Raw genomic sequence first — 22,014 nt, forward strand, 5'->3', positions numbered from 1 at the left:
TTTATATTCTTTATCATGTGCATACTGAACAGCAGGTGTGTTAGAAAACTTCTGCCACCGTGATATATCCAGTAGAAATGTGTTTGACACTAATGTATATCCTGCCAAGAATTTGCTGCTATTATTATATTTATTTTTAGCTGCCTGGAAAGATTGTGGTTTTGATAATATTCCATCTCAGGTATGATATTAATATGGAATTGTTATGATTGGTTGCACAGTCAGCCAGGTGTGTAGCATGGATTTGGAATTTTTATCCACCTGTCGACTCCTTCCCAAGGATCTGTGATAGGCAAATGTTGTTTGATAGTGTTGAAGGTATTGTTGCAGGATGTAAGTTGTTTTAAGTAAAGCTGCCTTTTGCAATTGACTGATGTTGATTTTGTCACTGCTGATGATGTTCAAATGATGCTCCAGATGTTTTGGAATTGTACCCAAGTGCCTAGTACTGTTGATACTTTGTTTTCTTTTGGCATAGTCATTCTACTTCTATTTGCAGGTCTTTTTATTTTGTGATTTTCTACAGTTCTTTCTCTTTAATTCTTCTATCTCCAGGTACCACAAAAGCTACTATGCAGACTTTTTTGTCTTTCTTATCAACAAGTGTTAAGTCTGAGGTGTTATGTGGCAGGTATTTGTCTGAATTCTAAAGTCCCAGAAAACTTTAGCTTTTTCATTTTCTATGTATTTTATAGTCCCACCAGTGCTTGCTTGCAGGCAAATGATATTTCTTGCAGATATTCCAATGCATCCATTGTTGCTACTTTGTCATACCATTGTTTATGCTCAGTTAAATGCAGATGCTGGCAGAAACTGTTTGCTATAAATCAGTGGTTCTCAACCTTTTTAATGCCGCGACTCCCAACCGGTCGTAAGTCGAGGACTAAACCGGTCGTAAGTCGAGGACTACGCAACAGGTCGTAAGTCGAGGACTTTCCCTGCCCGGGAGCACCGCGCATGCATGGTTCCTCCCCCTGCGCCGGCCGAGGCGTAGCTGGCAAGTGGCAGAGATGGAGCAGGCCGACCACCAGCTGGCCCAGCCCAAGGGAGGTAAGGCACCCGCCAGAAAAGGGGAAAAAAATGGCGGACAGCCTTGCTTGGTGACCCCCGTGAAATGGTCGATTGACCCCAAATGGGGTCGCATAGGTTGAGAACCGCTGCTATAAATATTATAGTTACAATATTATAGTTATGGATTAATTAAGCATTTATGTGATCTTATATTGTTACTTGATTACTTTGGGTTGCCTTTTAGAGTTGTACTCCCAGAACCACTGGAATTAATCCTGTGGAGAGTTTTGGTAAAGCACCCAGGAGAAACATTTATTCTTATTATTTTATTTAATCAATATAAAAGGTCAATACTTATTGTAAACGCAGCTTTTACATATATATTTCTTTAAATATTTTCTGCTGATTTTAAAGCCGCCTTGAAGCAATTTTTAAGATAAACAGTTTAATGAATAACATAATATACAAAGTAACAAATGGAATAAAGCATTTTTAAAAGCAACAGGAGTAAAAACTACACATTACAAACAGACGTTAAAACTAAAGAGGTATAAGTCTAAGTTTTTTAGGCCATTTAAAAATGGTCAGGGAGAGACATTCACTTATCATGTAATAGGAAATTCCAGAATGACAAGGATTTTTTTTCCTAAACAGATCTATCTTCTTCCAGGCAAAGATAGGCATGGGAGATCTTACCTATGTATTCTGAGGCGGAACTCTTATACTGATAAGAGATCAAGCACGTTTATGGGTTCAGATGATCCTTCAAACAACCTAGTCCCAAACCCATTCTGGTCTTTTCAACAGAATCACACAAACATTTTAAACTGAGGCCAAAGGTGCATTTCATATCTGGCACTAAACTGGAGTCCATCCAGATGTTGATCAAATAGTCCCTAAAGTACCTGAGTCACTGTATTCTGTCCTACTTTCTGGATCATCTTTAAAGGCAGTTCAGGGTGTACCATGTTGTAGTAATTGACCTTCTGTAACTGTATGATCACTTTTCTCCTTTCTTGATAATTTAGTACAGATTCCTTGTTATGTACAGTAGTGGCCAAAATTGTGGAAACCATTTGGGAAAAGTGTACATTTGAGGTTTGATGGCTAATAACACCACTTTTTGTTTGGAGTAGTACCATAAAATTATATATCAATGGAAAGATAATTTAATCAAGAATGTAATGCAACATAGTTTGTTCAATTATCTGTACTGTATTCTATGAAAGGTTATAGCCAAACTTGCTTAGGTTGATATCAGGTAGCTTTCCTTCATCTGATTGTAGCCAATGAGCATGAGTGTTTAGAGAGCCAATCATGTGTCATCTTGTTTTGGCAATGAGCCAATCAGATCACAGTAGGATTCAGTTATTGATGTCATGTATTGAAGCTGAGAGGAGGACATTTGTCAGAGTGTTATGTGATCGCTATCAGGTTGGTTGGGTTTTTTGTGTTCTTACATTTAGTGAGCTTGTAAAACATAATAAAATCAAAGTAATGGTGCAAAGAGTTGACTGGTTGCCCAGAAAGCAATGTAAAATAGTATTATTAAGTGAACAAGGCTACAGTTATAAAGAAATTAAAAGAAAAATTGGTGGAAACTTAACCAAAGGTGGCATTTCTATTGTACACTTTTCCCAAAAGGTTTCCACAATTTTGGCCACTACTGCATGCTTACAATTCCAGCCTCAACCTAATCTAACAAATGTAGAACATAGAACATAGAAAACAGAGTTGAAGGTCAAACAATGTCATCTACTGGAAGTGCACCTTCTTGGTGGCTCTTCCCCCAGGCCTTTGGTGAGGGAGAGTAAGATCTCTCACTTCATCATACTTGCCATCTTTTCTTTTTATCCTTTATGTTTTATTGATTTGGTTGTAATTTATTTGATTCATTATTATTTGAGCCATCAAGATTCATTGAGAGTTGGGAAACATACAAATTGTTGCAGTTGTTGTTGTTGTTGTTGTTATGTTTGCCTCTTTCATACTGAAACTACTGAAATTCCAGTTTATTGAGGAATGGTATGCAGGGTATACTGAAGTAGTTCATGAAGAATTGCTTATTTACCTTTCTAGTGATTATCACATTTTATTGTAAATGTAAACAGCTTTTAAGCGGCTATTCTGACAGCTGTCTCTAAATATAGCAACAAATATCAATCAGCCTCCTCCTCCTGCAGTGGATTTATTGGGCTTATACAAAGGAAGATATTAAAAAAAAACCACTTGTGTGTCACCAAGCCAAGGGTTGGGGAGGGGAATTTGCCAGTTGCTAATAGTTACCTGGCATTTTTGTGTATGACCATGAAGAACAGCTTGTGCCCTTTCACCTCTGATGTTTCCAGAAAAACATGGGTCTCATTTAGGTCAATATGCCTTTATCAAAATGTCAGGAGTGAAAAATGTGTGTTGGTGTAAGCTGACTGGTCCTTCTTTCCACTTGCAGGAGTTTATAGAACAATCAATGTTCTCTAAGCTTCTGCATGTCATGCCAAGAACTGGATGACAGTAACCATTGACTGTATGTCTGTTCCATTGTCTTTAGGGCAGCCCAGATTTGCATATTTGTCAGCGTTCCTGTTATCCAGCAAACCATGGAGGGTCTTTAAAAACTCACAGCTCTTATGCAAATTTTCCGCATGCTATTCCCTTATTCCACAAACCCACGCATTGTGACTCTAAAGGCACCCATAATTTATTCCCTTGCTTTTTTCTATTTTCCTACCCTGCTTACAATATTAAAGTCTAATTTGCATATAGGAAGTTTTGGTTCACTATACCTAGTCTCAGAGTCAATTAATTATAGTTGTCATACATTTTCTTAGTTCGAAGAAAAGTTTCTTTTGCAGAGGAACTATAGTATAATTTATGTATAAACATTCTGATGTTATTTCTTTTTGAAGACATGACCAGATGGCTTCTTTATCTGCATACTAGGTATTTTCATGCAGGGCAGTGTGGAACCTATATTTCCACATATATAGAAAAAAGGACACATTTTAAAGCTAAATTCAGTTACAGTGCTAGTAGTGGTTCCAGGTATCTACATACAAGTTTATACAACAATTCATTGATAAATATTTTACTAAATAAAAACATGAATGTAATAGAAGAAAACAGAATCTATTCTATTACTCTATTAAAATTTTGCTTATTCTTTTTGGCATTATTTCTACTAGAAGCTTTAGTTTTTACGAAGTTTTCCAATGAATTTGAAAAACTGGTATATAAAACTGTAGTTTCTTGTTGTTGCATTTGTAGCTACTTTTCTAATATGACTTTAAAAATTGAAATTTAAGGTATAGTTCTAACTTAATTCTGAGATACTTGGTTAATTTTGGACTTTTCATGCATATAATTATCCTTTAATATAGAAGCCTTTTTAACTTTTTCAGGCATATGTAAGATATCCATATGTAAGATATGATGATCAAATGTGATTAAAGTACAATACTTAGTTTTAATTTTTAATTGTGTTCTTGATTGTTGTTGAAGATTATCATTCTGCAATTATTATTCTTTAAATGAGTGGGGGCTACAGCTATCAGAATTTCCAATCAGGAGGGGCACCATATTGGTAGATGATTGTTACAATTTATTTTATGACTCTCAGACCTGATGTTTCATTTTCTTCAAATAGCATGGTTTTGCGCAGTAGCACAGCAGCCAAGGGATCATGGGGTCCAACACCCTATGGCCAATTTTTTTCTGTTAGGGGACCCTAAATGGGCCTAAAGTCACCCCAGAGAGGGGCAAAGAAGGAGGGGAGCCCCGCCGACCGCAGAGAGATGGCGGCCAATCCGGTCATTCGGGGAAAGCCCTTCAGAAACTAGCAGAAGAAAGGCTAGCTTCACTCCATAGTCTAGCCCAAGCTACAAGCAGCCAAAGCCAAAAAGCACTAATTCAAGCCTGATTGTAAACAATGTGTTTGGAATTGGGTAAGAATATCGATTCTCTCTCTTCTACTTGATAATTGATTTCCTGGGGGGGAAAAAACCCAAGAAGCAAAAATCCTCCAAAAGGGAGAAGGAGGGGGCTCTTGCCCCACCCTCCCACAGAAGGAAGCAGCGAATTAAACTTTTATGAGTAACAGAAATATATTGAAATGTATATAAGACTTACATCTGGATCAGTTTGAAATTGGTGGAATTTGTTAAGATTTTCGTTTCAAAAAATTATTGATGAAGTCAGAAGAAAGTAATTGTTTGTTTTGAAAACTGAAAAAACAAACTGGTGCTGACATCTAGTGGTGGATGAAAATATACAACTACAGTTGCTCTAATATAGGAATTGGCAGAAAGCCCAGAAAAAGATAACTTGTTTTTGTGACCTTCAATGTCTTAACTAAATAGAGAACAGCTGTAACAAAGAAAAGAAAACATTTTGGGCTACCTACAAGGAGAGAACTATAAACCTTAAAAAAATCAACCTTCCTGGATTATAAATAGTTATTGAACTGTGACTCTAAAACTGTTTGCAGAGAAAGGAAAACTTTGACTTTTGGCTATTGTGGAACATCAGAGATCTGCAGAAAGAACATATCAAGAAAAAACAAATACTTTCCAGGAGGAAATGTATGCTATGTTGCAATTGATTCAAACGACAATGATTTCAAACCACAAAGAAATTAAAAACAACTTTGAAAATATAAATGAACACATTTTCAATTTAATCTTACAACAAAAAAACCTCTCAGAAAATAAAAATAGAGAGCAATCAGATAAAGCAGATAATGGAACATGAACCAGAGGAAAGAGATTTAAAGATGGAACCCAATAATGGAAGGAATTATGACTTAACTCAGACAGAGAAAAACTTCCAGGAAATATCGGACATGGAAAAGATAACCTATACTTCAAGATTGCAAAATAAGTTTGAGGACAAGAAAAAACATTTGACAAAATGGATTATAGCGCTGTCAGGAGAACTACGAGAACTTGAGAGACAAAAAATAATAAGATAAATTAAGAGAGAAAGAAAGAAAAAGATCTTCAGTGAATACAAAGGGGTGAACCCCTCCCACAAAAACATCTTACTGGATTTGTCTCCTGTACCTACAACAACATCCACAAGACTATGGGAAGACTTTTTTGCCCAGCAGAGCATACTGATTAGGAAAGATGTTTGGCAAAAAAAGGGCTAAAGTTAGAATTAAGAAATTAGATGATGGGATTTATCAGATGGAATATCTAAACATTAAAATCTTGTTTGAATATGGTTAAAAAAATAGAAAAAAATTGGATATAAATGTATTTTAGTTTAAGAGGGATGGGCCCCTCAAGTAACATAGTATTTTTTCTTCTTTTTTTCTTTTTATGATATGAGAAATATAAAGATGTTGGGGTGGTTTATATGAGGGGAATGCCTTAGATACTTAAGTGTAATTGATCTTGAGAAAATCTCAGTTGATAAAAATGTTCTGAATAGATTCAAAAAATTAGATGATTGGATTTAGTAGATGGAATATTTAAAGATTAAACATTTGTTGAGTACAGTTAAAAAGAATAGAAAAATTCTGGATATAAATGTATCTTAGCGAAGAAGGACATGTTTCTCAAGTAGTATACTATTTCCTTCCTTTTTTCTTCTCTTCTTTTTTTGTTTTGTTTTTTAAAGATATGAGAAATGTAAAATTGTTGGGATGGCTTTTTGGAGGAAAAAGACTTAAATATTTAAGTGTAATTAACTCTGAGAAAATCTTAACTGCTAAGAATGTTTTGAACATTGGGGAAAACCAATCTAAATAAGAACTTTGAAAACAGGATCTATGACAAGGTAATTAAGATGATTATTTAGAAAAGAAGCTTTATATTGATGTTAAATATTAGAAAAATGTTTATATTCAATTGTTATCTATCAAAATACTAAGAAATGTACTAATTTAAGGTTGTTAAAAGAGAATATTATTGGAAGAAGGGAAAATCAAAGAAAGCTACTATGTGGATTATGGAATTACAGAAATTAACTGTTATTCATTGTTTTCAAATATAAACTCAGACAACAAACTGTTTACCAAATATTAAGGTGACTATGTTAAAAAAATCAATAAAATATATTTTTAAAAAGAAAACCATTAAAAGCATATTAAATTAATCAGGCTCCCTATCTATTTCTTCTAGGAAATTGTATTAGTGGTATTTTTTGGAACTGAGTATGTGGTTCGGTTGTGGTCTTCAGGATGCCGCAGTAAATATGTTGGTTTCTGGGGAAGGCTTCGTTTTGCTAGAAAACCCATTTCTATCATTGGTGAGTATGTGTGGTTTTGTATAGTATGATTTATTTTAAATTAGAAAACAGAAAATATTGCACTGCATTATCTAAGAAGAGCTGATTGTCTCTGTTTTGAATTACAGACTAATCATAAGTATAGATTTGATGTACGATCATGATATAAAATTATTCTAATGAAGGCTGGTTGAGATGCTGAAATTAGGAACACTGGTTGTGGGCAATCAGTCAAGGAGAGTGGGCACTGCCATTATACTTTCCATTCTTTTTTGCTAGGGTAATTCTATAACCAGTCAACTATAAAACCTTGGATAAGGTGCTCAAAACTTTCCAGGGATTTAATTAAATTGTGGTTTTTAATGTGGTGGGAAAATATCAAATCAAATTCAGTTTTTGATCTGGTTCCAACCATTTTATTCTAGTCATAAAAAACTTCACAGCATAGTTCCTGATATCCCAATAAAGAGAGAAGTGATAGAATTTAAAAAGATTACTCATCCCTATAGTAATGAAATGATAGAACCAGTGATTTTAGCTCTATGTTCCCAGAAGAGTGATCTGGAGGTTAATATTTCAATCTCCAAAGAGCATAATATTAGTCATTAGTAACTATACTATCACTATGTGAGATGGGTGGATATGAATGTGATAAAATAAAATAAATATTATTTATTTATCTTATCTGTTGGTAGAGGTCTACCAAATATAAATCACTTTGTTCTGCGTTTCGCTCCAATCTAGGAGCATGTTTTGCAGGCAGACCTCACACACTGTGAACACTATAAATTCAAAATTTGTGGCTGGCAAAGAGTTAGTGGGAGACTAGTATAGCTATTTCAGGCTCATTAGCCCTCATCAGCTAGTCACACCCTTCAGGGATTCGAACCTGGGCAGCTTGTATGTTAGGCAACTGTATTACCCTTTTGAGCCACAGGTTCCCCCTTAATAAGTGCATGAAGTCTTTATAAAAATAAAAGCAAAGCAAAAGGAAAATAGAGTTTATATAATTTGATTGATTTGTATAATCAAATATTAATTTTCAAGCGGAACTGAATGCACAACATCCAAACAGAAGTACAATATTTTAGCATAAAATCTAAATATGTGCAAGGCACATAAACTTTCTAACCTACATTTATTTGCTTATATGCTTTTAATTTCCAGATCTTATTGTAGTTGTTGCCTCCATGATTGTACTATGTGTTGGTTCAAAAGGTCAAGTTTTTGCAACCTCAGCTATCAGGTAAATATGTTAACTGTAATTTTATATGGGTAATCCTCAACTTGCAACCACAATAGGGCTTGGAAGATTCATTCTTAAGTGGCATGTTCATTAAGTGAAGCATCACCTGACTACAACCATGATGTAAAAAAGATGTTAAGACTCTAGAAAGAGTACAGAGAAAAGCAACAAAGATGATTAGGGGACTGGAGGCTAAAAGATATAAGGAACGGTTGCTGGAAACTATGTCTAGTTTAATGAAGAGAAGGGTGAAGGGGGACATGGTAGCAGTGTTCCAATATCTCAGGGGCTGCCACAAAGAAGAGGGAGTCAAGCTATTTTCCAAGGCGCCTGAAGGCAGGACAAAAAGGAACGGGTGGAAACTAATCAAGGAGAGAAGCAACCTAGAACTAAGGAGAAACTTCCTGACAGTTAGAACAATTAACCAGTGGAACAACCTGCCTCCAGAAGCAGTGAATGCTCCAACACTGGAAGTTTTTAAGAAGAGAATGGACAGCCATTTGTCCGAAATGGTATAGGGTTTCCTGCCTGTGCAGGGAGTTGGACTAGATGACCTCCAAGGTCCCTTCCAACTTTATTGTTGTTGTTGTTGTTGTTGTTGTTGTTGTTGTTGTTGTTGTTATTATTATTATTATTATTATTATTATTATTATTATTATTATTATTATTATTATTATTATTATTATGGATCATCGCACAGTCAGCCAGATATTCAGGCTGGATTTGGCATTTTATCTACCTATCGAGTCCTTCCCAAGGACCTGGGATAGGCAGATGTGGATGTTTGATTTTATTACAGATATCATCGCAGGATGATGATGATGATGATGATGATTAATTTTATGATCTATTTTGCCATGATCATTAAGCTAATCGCCCGCAGTCATTAAGCAAAACATCACATGAACTTGCTGGCTTCCCTATTGACTTTGCTTGTCAGAAGCCAGCTGGGAAGATCGCAAATACTGTAGTGATTACATAAATGTAGGACGCTGCAACTGTCATAAATGCAAACCAGTTGTCAATGTTTGTGGCGATTCTCAGTTATCCAGGTCATAGTTGTCCCAAAGATGCTTTTTCACGAGGCAGCTGGACTTTCTTGTTTTTCTCTGAAGATGTTTCGTTCCTCATCCAAGAAGCTTCTTCAGCTTCTAGCGAAACGTCTTCAGAGAAAAACAAGACAGTCCAGCTGCCTCGTGAAAAAGCATCTTTGGGAAAACCAGTTGTCAAATACCCAGATCGCAGTTACATGAATAGAGGGATGCCTGAGGAGTTGTAAATCACTTTTTACAGTGCTTTTTTCATAACTTCGAATGGCACTAATGCTCATTAGGTGAGAACCACCTGTATAGTCATGAACATATATTATTCCCTGTCTTTTTTCTTTTCCATAAACAGACTACTATTTCAAAACTGTATTTTAATTTGTTTTCTTTCGTTTTCTTTGAATAAACAATCCCCCTCCCCCAGAGGCATCCGGTTTCTGCAAATTCTGCGCATGCTTCATGTCGATCGGCAGGGTGGCACCTGGAGACTGTTGGGATCAGTAGTGTTCATACATAGACAGGTATGCAAAACCTCAGACGGGAACTGTGAGTATTTATTTCTTTATTGTTGGGAGTCCAGATTCACATTATTTTTAGAGCCACCCAAAAGTGTCATTCCCAAAAAATATAACATGGATTAAAGCCAGGAAGTGATGTTTTATGTAACTTTGCCTACACATCCTCTGACTTCCCAACATAGGTTGTAAAGTCTGCAGAGGAACTTCTGGACTCTGGAGAAGTCTAGAGTCTTCTCCAAGACTCAGTAGGACCAATAGTAAGTTATTTGAACATTCACTAAATGAATGGTTGGCCTGAAAATAACGTGATATGAACTCTTGTCCTTTTAGTTGACTATATGCTGAATTAATAGGCTTATGTCCCATAATAGATTGCTCTACATTTTTTCTTATGACTGTATTATTACAGAGTATCATAGATTTATACAATTTTAAAGTAAATGCAATACTTTCATGTGTCTCTCTGTGTTTGTGTATATACACATAACAATTGCACCTGTTCCCCTACGTAACCATTAAGAGTGTCTCCACATCTTTAAAATAGATAAACGTGGAATTATAATAGTATTAATAAACAAGGCAGAATTGGTGCCTTTGCTTTTTATTATGAGCCTCACTTGAACAGAAAGTAGTTGCCTGTGGCTTCCTGTTTTGTCTGAACTATGAGAAACTGTAATTACTATATTTAATTCAAGCCTAAGTATTAAAATAAGAGATTCTATTAAAATTTGGGAACTGGAAATTTAAATCTCACCTGACTGCAAAATTATTTGGATTTGGTTGGGTCATTTATTATCTCTCAGCTGGATCAATTTTACAGCTGATATACCGATTGTCAATTCTACAAATGAGCATGGCTGCAGCCATTTTCCTTCTCATTCTAGGTTGCCACATAGAACGGAGAGAGGGGGGTTGCCCAGGTGCTTCGTTAGTCAAAATAATCTTTTGTCCCATGGGAACCAAGGTCATCGGCTGCTCCCGCAACTAGGGACTGGGCGTTGCATAAAAAGCCTACCAAATAATCATATTGGGGAACGTAGTTGCTTGCATAACTGTTATGGATGGGACATTTAATTTTGTATTAGAAAATTGTTACTTGTGTATCCAGACTTGGTTTCACTCTTGACCAAGCTGATACTTTGTAACTAATAAACATGTATTTGAGGAATTTGCAAGCCTCGGAGTTCTGCTTTATTTATCTCTGTCTGTCGGAACCATGACACAGATAAAATATAGGGAAAGAGCCATATACATTTACTTGAGATCTTGGAGGATAGACAGTATATAAATATACATACATACATTTTTGACTTGGTTTTGTACAAATCCAGAGCTGAAGTGAAGTTTGTTCAGATCCATCTATTCCTCTGAGGATAAATGAAAATCTGTTCTGAATTACTCAGTTCACTGCATAGACTGGTAGTCAGCAACTGTATGTTTTGTTTTCATTGTACAGGTAGTCCTCGATTTACAACAGTTCATTTAGTGACCATTCAAAGTTACAACAGCACTGAAAAAAGTAACATGGCCATTTTTCATGCTTACGACCATTGCAACATCCCCATGGTCACATGATCAAAATTCAGATGTTTGGCAACTGACTCATATTTATGATGGTTGTAGTGTCCTGGGTTCATGTGATCTCCTTTTGTGACTATCTGACAAATAAAGTCAATGGAGAAGCCAAATTCACTTAACAACTGTATTACTAATTTAACAATTGCAGTGATTCACTTAATAACTGAGACAAGAATGGTCATAAACTGGGGCAAAACTCACTTAACAAATGTCTCACTTAACAACAGGAACTTTGGGTTCAACTGTGGTTAATAAGTTGAGGACTGCCGTACAGGAAACACAGCATGGTGTTTTTTTTTGTGTGATTTAGATTAGTAGTGTTTGGAAAAGGAACATTTAAAACTGTAGTCTCAAAACAAGTTGGATTAACTGTTCCTGTCATTTGATTTGCCCAAACAATGGTTCCCTTCTTGACTGTGTCAATTGAAATATGAAAGGATTGATCTAGATCATGAACTTACTATGGAGCAAAGAATTAGAGTTACACCCAATTCATTAAGTTTTCCGGTTGGATTAGAGCACGGGTGTCAAACTCACCGCATCACGTGACGGGTCACAACGTATCGTGACTTTTTTTTGCATTGCTGGAGCTGGGGTGGGTGCGGCCTCCATATGATGCAACTGGCCCACGGGCTGGCAGTTTGACACCCCTGGATTAGAGTAAAAATATGGGACAAAGAACTAGAGTCACAGCCTGCTTCATTAAGGTTTCCAGTTGGATTAACTATGTTTACTCTAGAATAAGAAATGACATGTGGTTTGGCCATTAATACTCTGAACATATTTGAAACTGATAGTTATATTTTCCCAATCTGGAATGAATGGAAACTGGAAAATTAGGGGTTTCTTGTCTAATTGAGGTTGTGGCAAAGGGTGGAGCAAAAGATTTACATGCAGATTCATAATCTTTTGCATATCTTGGTTTGATGAGTTAGAAATAACCATCTAAATGTAGTCAGTCTAGTAGTTTATAGAAAGATGGAATATATGCAAATGTATTTTTCCTGAAACTCCCAGTGGATGATAGGTCTGAGATTACATTATTAAAATAATTTCTATGTACATATTGGATACAATCATTTTGAAATGCAAAACACTTTGCCAAAGAAGTTTTACTAAAAAGTGTTTTGATAAATCAGGAAGCAGTTCCTATATTGTTTTAAAAAAAATTCAAAGCCCTTCCAACTGCCAATGACTAGATCTGACTTTAAAGTAATTTCTACTTCTGTCTCGCATAACATGCTGTGGCTTACGTATACCTTGAATAGAAGATATAAGTTTTTCATATCAGAAGTTTTGTTTTATGCACATGCCGATTTAATCAATGAATTAACACCCATATTATTAAACTGACACAATGTTCTTTAATTGTCAGTTTTAGTTGTTAAATTTGTTACGATTCAATATTATAGTTTGTTGAAATCCAAGATTCGTTCATGCCTATTTCCATGATGCTTTTGACAATTAGTTTTAATCAGCAAATGCTATTTACTCTGCATGCTAACCTAGGACCATTTTGCTTAGCAACCATTTTGCTTTCAATCCGAGGAATGGATTGAAGCCATTAAACAAGATGAGGATGATAACTTTTAAAATTATGTAGAATTTATAAGAATTATTTTAATCTAATATTGATATAAATTAATTTAGATTTAGACTTCCTTCAGCACAAATTAGGATTTTTTTTCATAATGAGGTCTTTTAGATTGAGCTGTTTCAGAATTAGGCTTTCTGGCACTTAAAATTTCCTCTATCTGGATGTTACCCAATTAGTATTACTGGAAAATATAATAGGTCCACTGAAGTATGAACATGAGCATCAGGTATTATTTTTTCAAAATAGCTTCTGAAGACAGCAGAATTCCCTGTATGATTAATTATTCATTAATTGGTTCTTTTTCGTCTTTTAGGAATTGATAACCACCCTGTATATTGGGTTTCTGGGCTTGATTTTTTCTTCATATTTCGTGTATTTGGCTGAAAAAGATGCTGTGAATGACTCTGGCGAGCATGAATTTAGCAGCTATGCTGATGCACTTTGGTGGGGAGTAGTAAGTATGAAAGTATCAAACGTGATATGCTATATTTTTAATATAGGAAATATGTCACTATCTAAATTATTGGAAGAAAAAGTACATTGTGTTCTTATTCAGACAGTTGTGTCTAAACTACAATTTCATGACAAGTCAGGTTCAGGTTTTGGTGCTTTTGCTTCCTTCTATTAAGGCCACAAATAGCTTAGAATAGAAAAGTGCAGATTCCTAAACTCTGCATCAGATGGATCACCCAAACTAGTTTCAATGGGAAGATTTTGTTTCTACAACTAGAGCTTATTGTGCTACTTGAAATTAAACATTTTAGTTTTCATGTTAACTGTGGATTATTAAAAACAGTTGTCAAATCACATTTAAGATTAGCAACAGTTGAGAGTTCAGGCAGAACACTCAAATAGAAAGTTCCATTGTCAATACCATAATGGTGATGCTTGACCAAGGAAGCAAAACTCATGCAGTACCTCATTAATCAGAAAGAAGAGTTTAAATTATAGAATCTCAGAAATTAAATGAGAAAAACTGCAATCTTAATTTGTTCATGAAAAATAAGAAACCTGTTAAGGTGAGGTTTCTAAGAGCTGCTTAAATTTTCTTTCCATAAATTCTGTAAGACTAATGGATTAAGGCCTTGCTTAAGAGGTAAGGTTGAAATGTCCATCTGTTCTTCATTTGCCATACTTTGAACAACTGCCTATTCTTTTCCCAGAGTTTGAGAATACCCTCCTCCTGGATTTTTCATGGATGTTTGCAAAGTTATCCCCTTTATTTTAAAAGAACCAACTCTTTGCTATCTCCAGAACAGATAGAGGCAGGGGTCATCTGACTATATCTGTCCAGGAGTTACATCTCAGAGGGGCAGTGGGATTGAGCCTGCATCCTGACATGCAAGCTTCCTTCACAACAATTGTTTACCTTCACCTTTTTATATCCCACTTTTATATTTTTTATAAATAATTTAAGGTAACAAACCTAATGCTCCTTCCTCCTACTATTTTCCCCAGAACATCAACCCTGTGAGGTGAGTTCGGCTGAGACAGAGTCACTGGCTTGCTACCTAAGTTGGGACGAGAACTCACAATCTCCTGGTTTCTAGGTAGAGAAAGTGAAACTGAGTATTTGTATTAACATAAAAGAGCCCCACTGTCAGCCCCAGTCTAATCTTTTAACTTCTGTCTAGAATATGACAAAGAGGCAATATTCATGACTCCAGCACTATTTGAGGGCTCAGAGAAATTCATATCACTTTACTGGAGTTACATCACTACTGATTTGAGTTCTGAACAAGTAGATTAGTGTACAGATTCTGAACTGTTTCCTTTGATTCCCTGCAATTTCTGTTTCATCCAGTCTTCATTCAGGGCAGTTCTACAACCTTCAGCTGGCATCATACATTACAATGCTTTCCACTGGTTTTGTTAATATGACAGAGGTGGGGAATGATGGCCCTTTTATGACTTGTGGACTTCAACTCCCAGAATTGAAGTGGCTGGTTCAGGAATTCTGGGAGTTGAAGTCCACAAGTCCACAAGTCATAAAAGGGCCATCATTCCCCACCTCTGTAATACGACATTTGGCATGGCTATAGCTTTTACTATTTTTAATACCAAGATGATGAATTGTGTCATTTTGTCTATACAGTTGTGCTCTGTGGGCTATTTTCTGACGTCACAGAATTAGACTCAGTACCAGCACACCCATTCTTTTGCAGCACTACTTGAAGATAGAGCTGTTCTTTATTGATCATTTGCTCCTAGTTCACCCCACATTCCTCCTCCACAACTGTGACTGTCATCCAGGCTATTTTTAGACATGGGTTTAGTGCTACTTCAGACCAGTGCTAAACCTATATTCAGAAATAGTCTAACAGGTGACAGGCACAGTGCTGCTATTTGACAGATGTCAAAACAAGCTGCTTCAAATACTCATCTACTTTAATCTACATCTGCTACACCCCATATTATGGAAAGTGATTCATTGACTGTTTTCCTGCCAGCAGGTGATATTTGATAGAAAGGGACATTTGCCTATCATTTTCCGTAGCCTATCCTGCATTGAAACAATAAGGATAGTACTGACAGCTTGATTTATTATTGTGGCAGATGGGGAGTCAGCAATAAGATCAGCAAATTTTGTTTTAGTATATTTCTGCCAGCTCAAAAACTGGTGGATAATATTTTGGCCTTGTCCCCTGTCTGTCTATAAATGCCTTCCCTTTTCGCTTCCTTGTTGTTACATGTAAATAGAGAATACAATGAGATTGCTGATTGGTCTACTTTTTAAAAAGGTTTTAAGTCCTTTGTAAAGGTTTTATATAGTATTATAGTATATGGGTTTCTAGAAGCATGACTCATGTGGATTTTTAATTAAAAACGGCAGATGCAAAAAAAAATAATCCCACTGCTCTTGGGTTTAAGAGAAGCATATTTTTAGAAGGCATAGTGTTGCTTTCTAGGTGTTGCAAAGCTTTTCTCAGTAAAAATGAAAACAATCAGCTTATATAAAAAAGAAAAACCAAATGTGTGAAAATACAACTCCATGCTACATACAGTCTAAAAAGCATACAATCTGAATACACCACAAATTGAAAGATCAACAGAAATTACACAGAAATTATAGGCAGAAGTAAAAACAACCTGAATTCCTGTTGAACCTTACTCAGATGAAGATTATAAATAATTCCATTTATATAGAAACCAGAAACCATTTTAAATGCATATATATTGTAGGTGAAAAGACTGGTGAAAATCATAACATCTAAAACATTCAACTGTAAAAATTACAGGTTTGAGAAACTCTTCCTTTAAAAAAAAAAAAAAAGATATTGCGCATGAAATTTAAATAGCACTTTCTTAAGTGTTTGGATGGCTTCCAGAAGCTTCCAGAAGCAGAAATTTTTAACTGAACCTTTTGGAGAAGCCTGTGCTGAAAGGAATTGCTAATTGTGTGGAGGCTTCTGAAGCAAGATCTAAAGAGGATTACAGCCGCGAAACGGAAAAGTTTCAGGAGTTACACACATTTCCTGCCCAACATTAGTTTTGAGTTGACAAAGGGGTGAATAAGGCTATATAATTCTTTAATAAATGAAACAGAATTTTTAGTATTGCATATATAGTTTTATTAAAATGTAATATTCATCTTTCACACATGTATTTGGAATCCTTAATATTTTTAATACAGTTTAATATATTTACATACATATTCTTTTATATGTTATAACTATAACAGATTAGTGAATTGAGTTGCTATAAATAAATCTCCAATTGAGCAAAACCTTAGGGCAAAAATTATGCTTCATTCTTCATATGCTTCTGTTTTTTCTTTAAATATTAAGGACCTGAAAGTGCTTATGTTTAAAAGGACAAGATTTACAATTAGTATTAAAAGGGGTAATGGCTAGCATGTACTTTTTAGTGGATTGTATACCATTTCAGCTGCCCTAGAATAATTGTAAAATCCATTATGTAGTCTCCAAACTTTGTTTACATTTTCTTGCCTCACAAATATTGTAGTCAGTGCAGATATTTCCATTGACCACCACTCACATTTAATCCAAATTCCAAAATTGTTACAAAAAAAGCCAGAAGTCTTAGGGTATACAAAAGGCAGTCAGATATACTGTGGACCATAAGTCATTTTACACCGAGATATTGTTAAAAGGTTTGACATATGTCAAAAGGTTTCAGGCTATCTCAAAAATGCCCAACAATTGCAAGGGTTTTTAACACATTACAATCGTTAATTGATAAAGTATTTGTAATCTGCCTCATGCAACCTGCCCGTCATTAACCTGTCTTCTCCTCCCTTTCCGTGTCCTACCCACCTCCTCCCAATTAACATCCTATATCAGTCAAGTCACCCTGTGCAGCTCAGGAAAGCTTATGCCTCTTAATAAAATGTGATAGCTAGAAAAACTGCTACCAGACTGCCTCTGATTTTGGTGAATTGGTTAATATTTAATTAACTACATCTCTAGTTACCCCAACTTAGGAAGATACCTGAATAGCAGCGATCATCTATCAACAAGACCATAACATTTTAATTAAACAACATCATTCTTTTGTTTACAAATCACTCCTCTCTCTTGTCAGGCTTTGTTTGGGCTGTCATTGTTCTTTGTGATTTGTGTTCTTGTAACTTTCAACTCTAACCAGCTTTTGCGAGGCAGTGATATCATCAAAGTTTCAGTATTGCCAGATGCTTGGCCCTAAGCTTGCTGGGAGAGCAAGAACAGTGTTCTGTACATAATAGTGCTGTAAAACTATCCAGCTGATCAAACAAAGCTATTCAAACATTGCCTCCTCTTTTAGTATGTTACAATTCCAGTTTTGAAATAGCATAGACATGTGTAAAGAGAATAAATAACTTCTTACATATAAACCTCTTCTGTTTTGTAAAGAAAACTTGATTGCAGATATATATTGGATCTACTTGACAGATAACAGATAGCTTTGTATTGTAATAGTTCCACTTATTGAAGCTTTTAATTGAAAACAAAATGGCTGATTTTTTTTCTGTTTTGAAAAAATCCATCCCTTAGATACTTTTTTTTTTAAATGCTCCAACTGACATTTAACTGGTCAGTGTTAGAAATAAAAGACTGAACCGGAGGTACCTTTGATATGTTATAAGAATAATCAACAACATAACTTGTATTACAGCCAATGACCAGAATTCTACATGTAGTCAAATAATTAAATACAGTTTCTATTTTGACTAAAATAACACAACATAAAATTATAGCCAAATAACTGAGGCAATCACAGCAACAATTATTGCTGATGTAGTTATATTCAAGGAAATGATATTAGACTGGTCTGTTAAACTAATTCTACATAAAATAGTTCAGAATTGCCTGGGTACTTTGCCCAGAATTTGAGTTATAAAGCAGGACCTTCATCCTTATGGAGTAAGCAGTATAAAAGAATGTGATGTATGGATATGATACATTCTTCTCTCCAAAAGATTATCTTAATTTGTATTTGTTGAGAAGAGCTATCAGGAAAATATTAAAATGTGCTAATGTTATTGCTTTTTGAAATTTAGAGACAATTATTTGATTTTGGTATCTGGCTAGCTTTAAAAAGGGGGCATGGCTACTCAGGAACACTTTCTGGGTACAGTAGATTAATCCAGTTTGACTTTCTAACATGTTACGTTAAGTGCAGTTAGTACCCATAAACAGAATGACCTCTCTGGAAAGTCCGTAGTGTTGCAATTTTTGAAGGAGTGTTCTTTTCCATGTTGAGGTATAATTGTCTACAATAAACCAAGTCTGCAGATATTCTGAAAAATACAGTAACTTTAACCTATGGGCAGCAGTACAAGCAATGTGCCCATCTGTACTTCAAACCTGTCTCCATCCTTTGCCCCATGTTAGTCACATATTTGAAATATAGCCCTAAAAAAGGTGGACTCAATTCTTTCTAGAGGATGGCCCCAACTGACATCAAACAGAAGCTGTATGCAGTATATATGGTACAGCAATAGCCAAATAAATCTTTAATGCTGTTGGTCTATGCTGTACCATTCTGGTGAAGTGGAAAATAGTATAACTATAATTATACTGCATTTGGTATAAATTGATGAAAGACCATGGCCAAATGTTTAAAGAACTGTATTTTCTGTAACCAATAGATATGTTGTCTAGATCACTTTGCAGAAATTAAGATTTTGTTTTTATTACAGTTGATCTCAAGTTCTTCTTCAGAATAGTAAGCATCTAAGTCCTCAGAGTTCATTTTAGTCCAATTGATATTGTCACTATGTCATCTGCAAAATGCCCATTAGCTAATTTTGAGAGATAATCCTCTAAATTACTCATTTTTATCACAAGATGGTTGATGTACGAATAAAAGATCAGGGGAACCTTATTTGCATATTTGTTCTGTGTTGTTGTTTTTTTGCTTTAATCTGCAGTGTTAAAAAATATTTTCCACGACAGTGCACATTTAAACAATATTCCAGTGCATGTTCAAATGAACATTTTGAAAATATTTTCTCACAAATTTGTTATGTCCTGCCATAAATATCCTGAGTATTGCAAATAAATGTTTGAACCAATTTAAATAATTATTTCAGTCATTAAATTCATTTACGCCACCTACACCAGTGATGGTTCTATCCCTAGCTTGTTTGCCTACTTTTTCTGTTATTACATAAATCTTCCCTGCAGCATTTTTCACCTGGACTGGGATTCCTTTGTATACAGATCTTTCCATACAGTAAAATAAACCCAGAATGATTGGATTGGAGCTGGCACAGTTTTTTTTTTATAGAGAAGAGTAGACTTTGGGCAGGATGCCCTGGGACTTCATGCATTGTAAAGTTTTCCAAGTCATGAAGGCTTCAATTAATGCTTTGAATTTACAGTATGTTAACATGAGCTCTTTTCTAATTTCATTTCCTATGCACTTTTCTTTCCCCTAAATTAAGGTTCTCCCATTTGTGACAGTGTAATGATAGGTTTCTTTCTTACCCCACAGATGCATGAGGTTGTGGGGGTATACAAATAACTGACATAACAGCTGTCTAAACATTTTAATGTACAAATTAGATACCAGCACCCAACTTTGATTAGTTGGGTTACTTATTTTGGTTACTATACTTGGCCTGGAAATCTAAAAGAGTTTATTGAGATGGAATGGTGAGCTATTTTAAGGAAATGTTAAGAGGACTGGGATAGGATTCAAGAAATTAGTTTTTATGTGGCCATTTGGCTGAAAAATCTTTTGCTTCTTTATGCTGCACTGTATCGTAGGAGGACATTAATCTGTCTCCCTAGAGTTTTATGCTGCTTGGTAGCATAATAATAAATAAATGCCTTATCATAAATTTACAGTGCTAATGCAGAAAAAAGATAAAAATGAGAATGAAATATGAATATAGAATACTACATGAGGAAAAATCATGATAAGGCCTGGAAATGTGAACTTGGTTAGTATTAGCATAAGTATAATTACAACTACAAGTATTTTTATATCTGGTGAACATCTAGAGTTTTATATTATGGTAGCCCATAAATATTGGAAATTAATAATTTTTAAGGGGAGGGATATTGGCTTTGTTTAGCTATTGAACAGCCTTGTGAATCTGTCCTGTGCACACTCCACTTAGTTTGCAGGTTTCCATTCTCCCTGTTTCTGCCCATCTAGGAGGAATCATTTTGGTATGTTTCCTTCTGCTTTTTGTTAACCATTGCGACCCAGATCATCAGATTTATAAATTGCAGTTACTTTTTATAAAACCAAACCACAATTTAAAGATGATCTGTTATAAGCCTGAGGAAATAATAGCTTCCAGATACCTTCTATGGATCACATAGGAGGAAAAGATGGAATGCATAAGCCCAGGAAGTAGGTAGGCTTGTTCACATATTATTAAAACCACATTATTATGATGTTGAAATATGATTGTATAGAGGCTTTCATTGTACCGGAAGGCATGTTCTGAATTCTATTATAGAAAGTGGCAATTCAACTTTCCAAACTTCCTTGAATGTGGAACACTAAAAGCTAGATATCTATACATGGAGTTACGTATGATAGATTCCTCTGAACTACGAACTGTGAAAGAAGGATTTTAAAAGACTAATGGAAGTTGATGGACATGACCAACCTGCTCCAGTATGTGTACAGCCATTTAGCATTACTTGAAGGCAGAATACATGACATTGTCTTCTCACCACCAACCGCCCACCAGGAAGGCAACTTTTAAGGCAAAAATAGGGTTTTCTCACTTGAGCTGATGCAAGCGGTGATTTCCAGATTGCATGCTCTGTAGGCAAACACCTTGATTCTACCTGATTACTGTGCTCTGTGGCAGGAAGACCTCTTTGGAGTTCTAGTCCCACTTTAGGCCATCTGGGTGTTGTTGGGCCAGTTATATTCTCTCTCAGCCCAACTTACCTCACAGGATTGTTACTTTGGGGAAAATAAGGGAAGGAGAATTAGGTATGTGTGCCATCTTGAGTTATTTATAAAAATAATGCAGGACATTTTTTAAGTGAAATTATGTTTTTGTTTTTCATGTTTTTAATGAGCTAAAACTGAGCAGATCTGTTCTGTGTGCCTCTTCCAGCCCATGTAATAGGAAAGAGGGTAAAACTCAGGTGGGCCTTCCTTCCTTCCTTCCTTCCTTCCTTCCTTCCTTCCTTCCTTCCTTCCTTCCTTCCTTCCTTCCTTCCTTCCTTCCTTCCATAATAATAATAATAATAATAATAATAATAATAATAATAATAATAATAATAATAATAATAATAATAATAATAATAATAATATCAACACTGTCCGTATATATAGCCAAGATATTGCAATGGAGTTTGGCTTGGACAAATG

The 22,014-nt window shown here is 35.3% G+C and overlaps 1 protein-coding gene across 1 annotated transcript in view; it reads left to right on the top strand.

The window, feature by feature from the left end:
* The window catches only part of KCNQ1 (potassium voltage-gated channel subfamily Q member 1), a 106,762-nt gene that overhangs the window by 77,055 nt on the left and 7,693 nt on the right, over positions 1-22,014 (top strand). The window contains exons 3-6 of the mRNA XM_029284686.1: positions 7,134-7,260; positions 8,407-8,485; positions 9,956-10,052; positions 13,538-13,678. Of these exons, the coding sequence (XP_029140519.1) occupies positions 7,134-7,260; positions 8,407-8,485; positions 9,956-10,052; positions 13,538-13,678 (444 nt within the window). The remainder of the gene's footprint in view (positions 1-7,133; positions 7,261-8,406; positions 8,486-9,955; positions 10,053-13,537; positions 13,679-22,014) is intronic.

This window comes from Protobothrops mucrosquamatus, unplaced genomic scaffold (genome assembly GCF_001527695.2).
Source record: "Protobothrops mucrosquamatus isolate PMUCROS unplaced genomic scaffold, P.Mucros_1.0 scaffold829, whole genome shotgun sequence".
NCBI lineage: Eukaryota > Metazoa > Chordata > Lepidosauria > Squamata > Viperidae > Protobothrops > Protobothrops mucrosquamatus.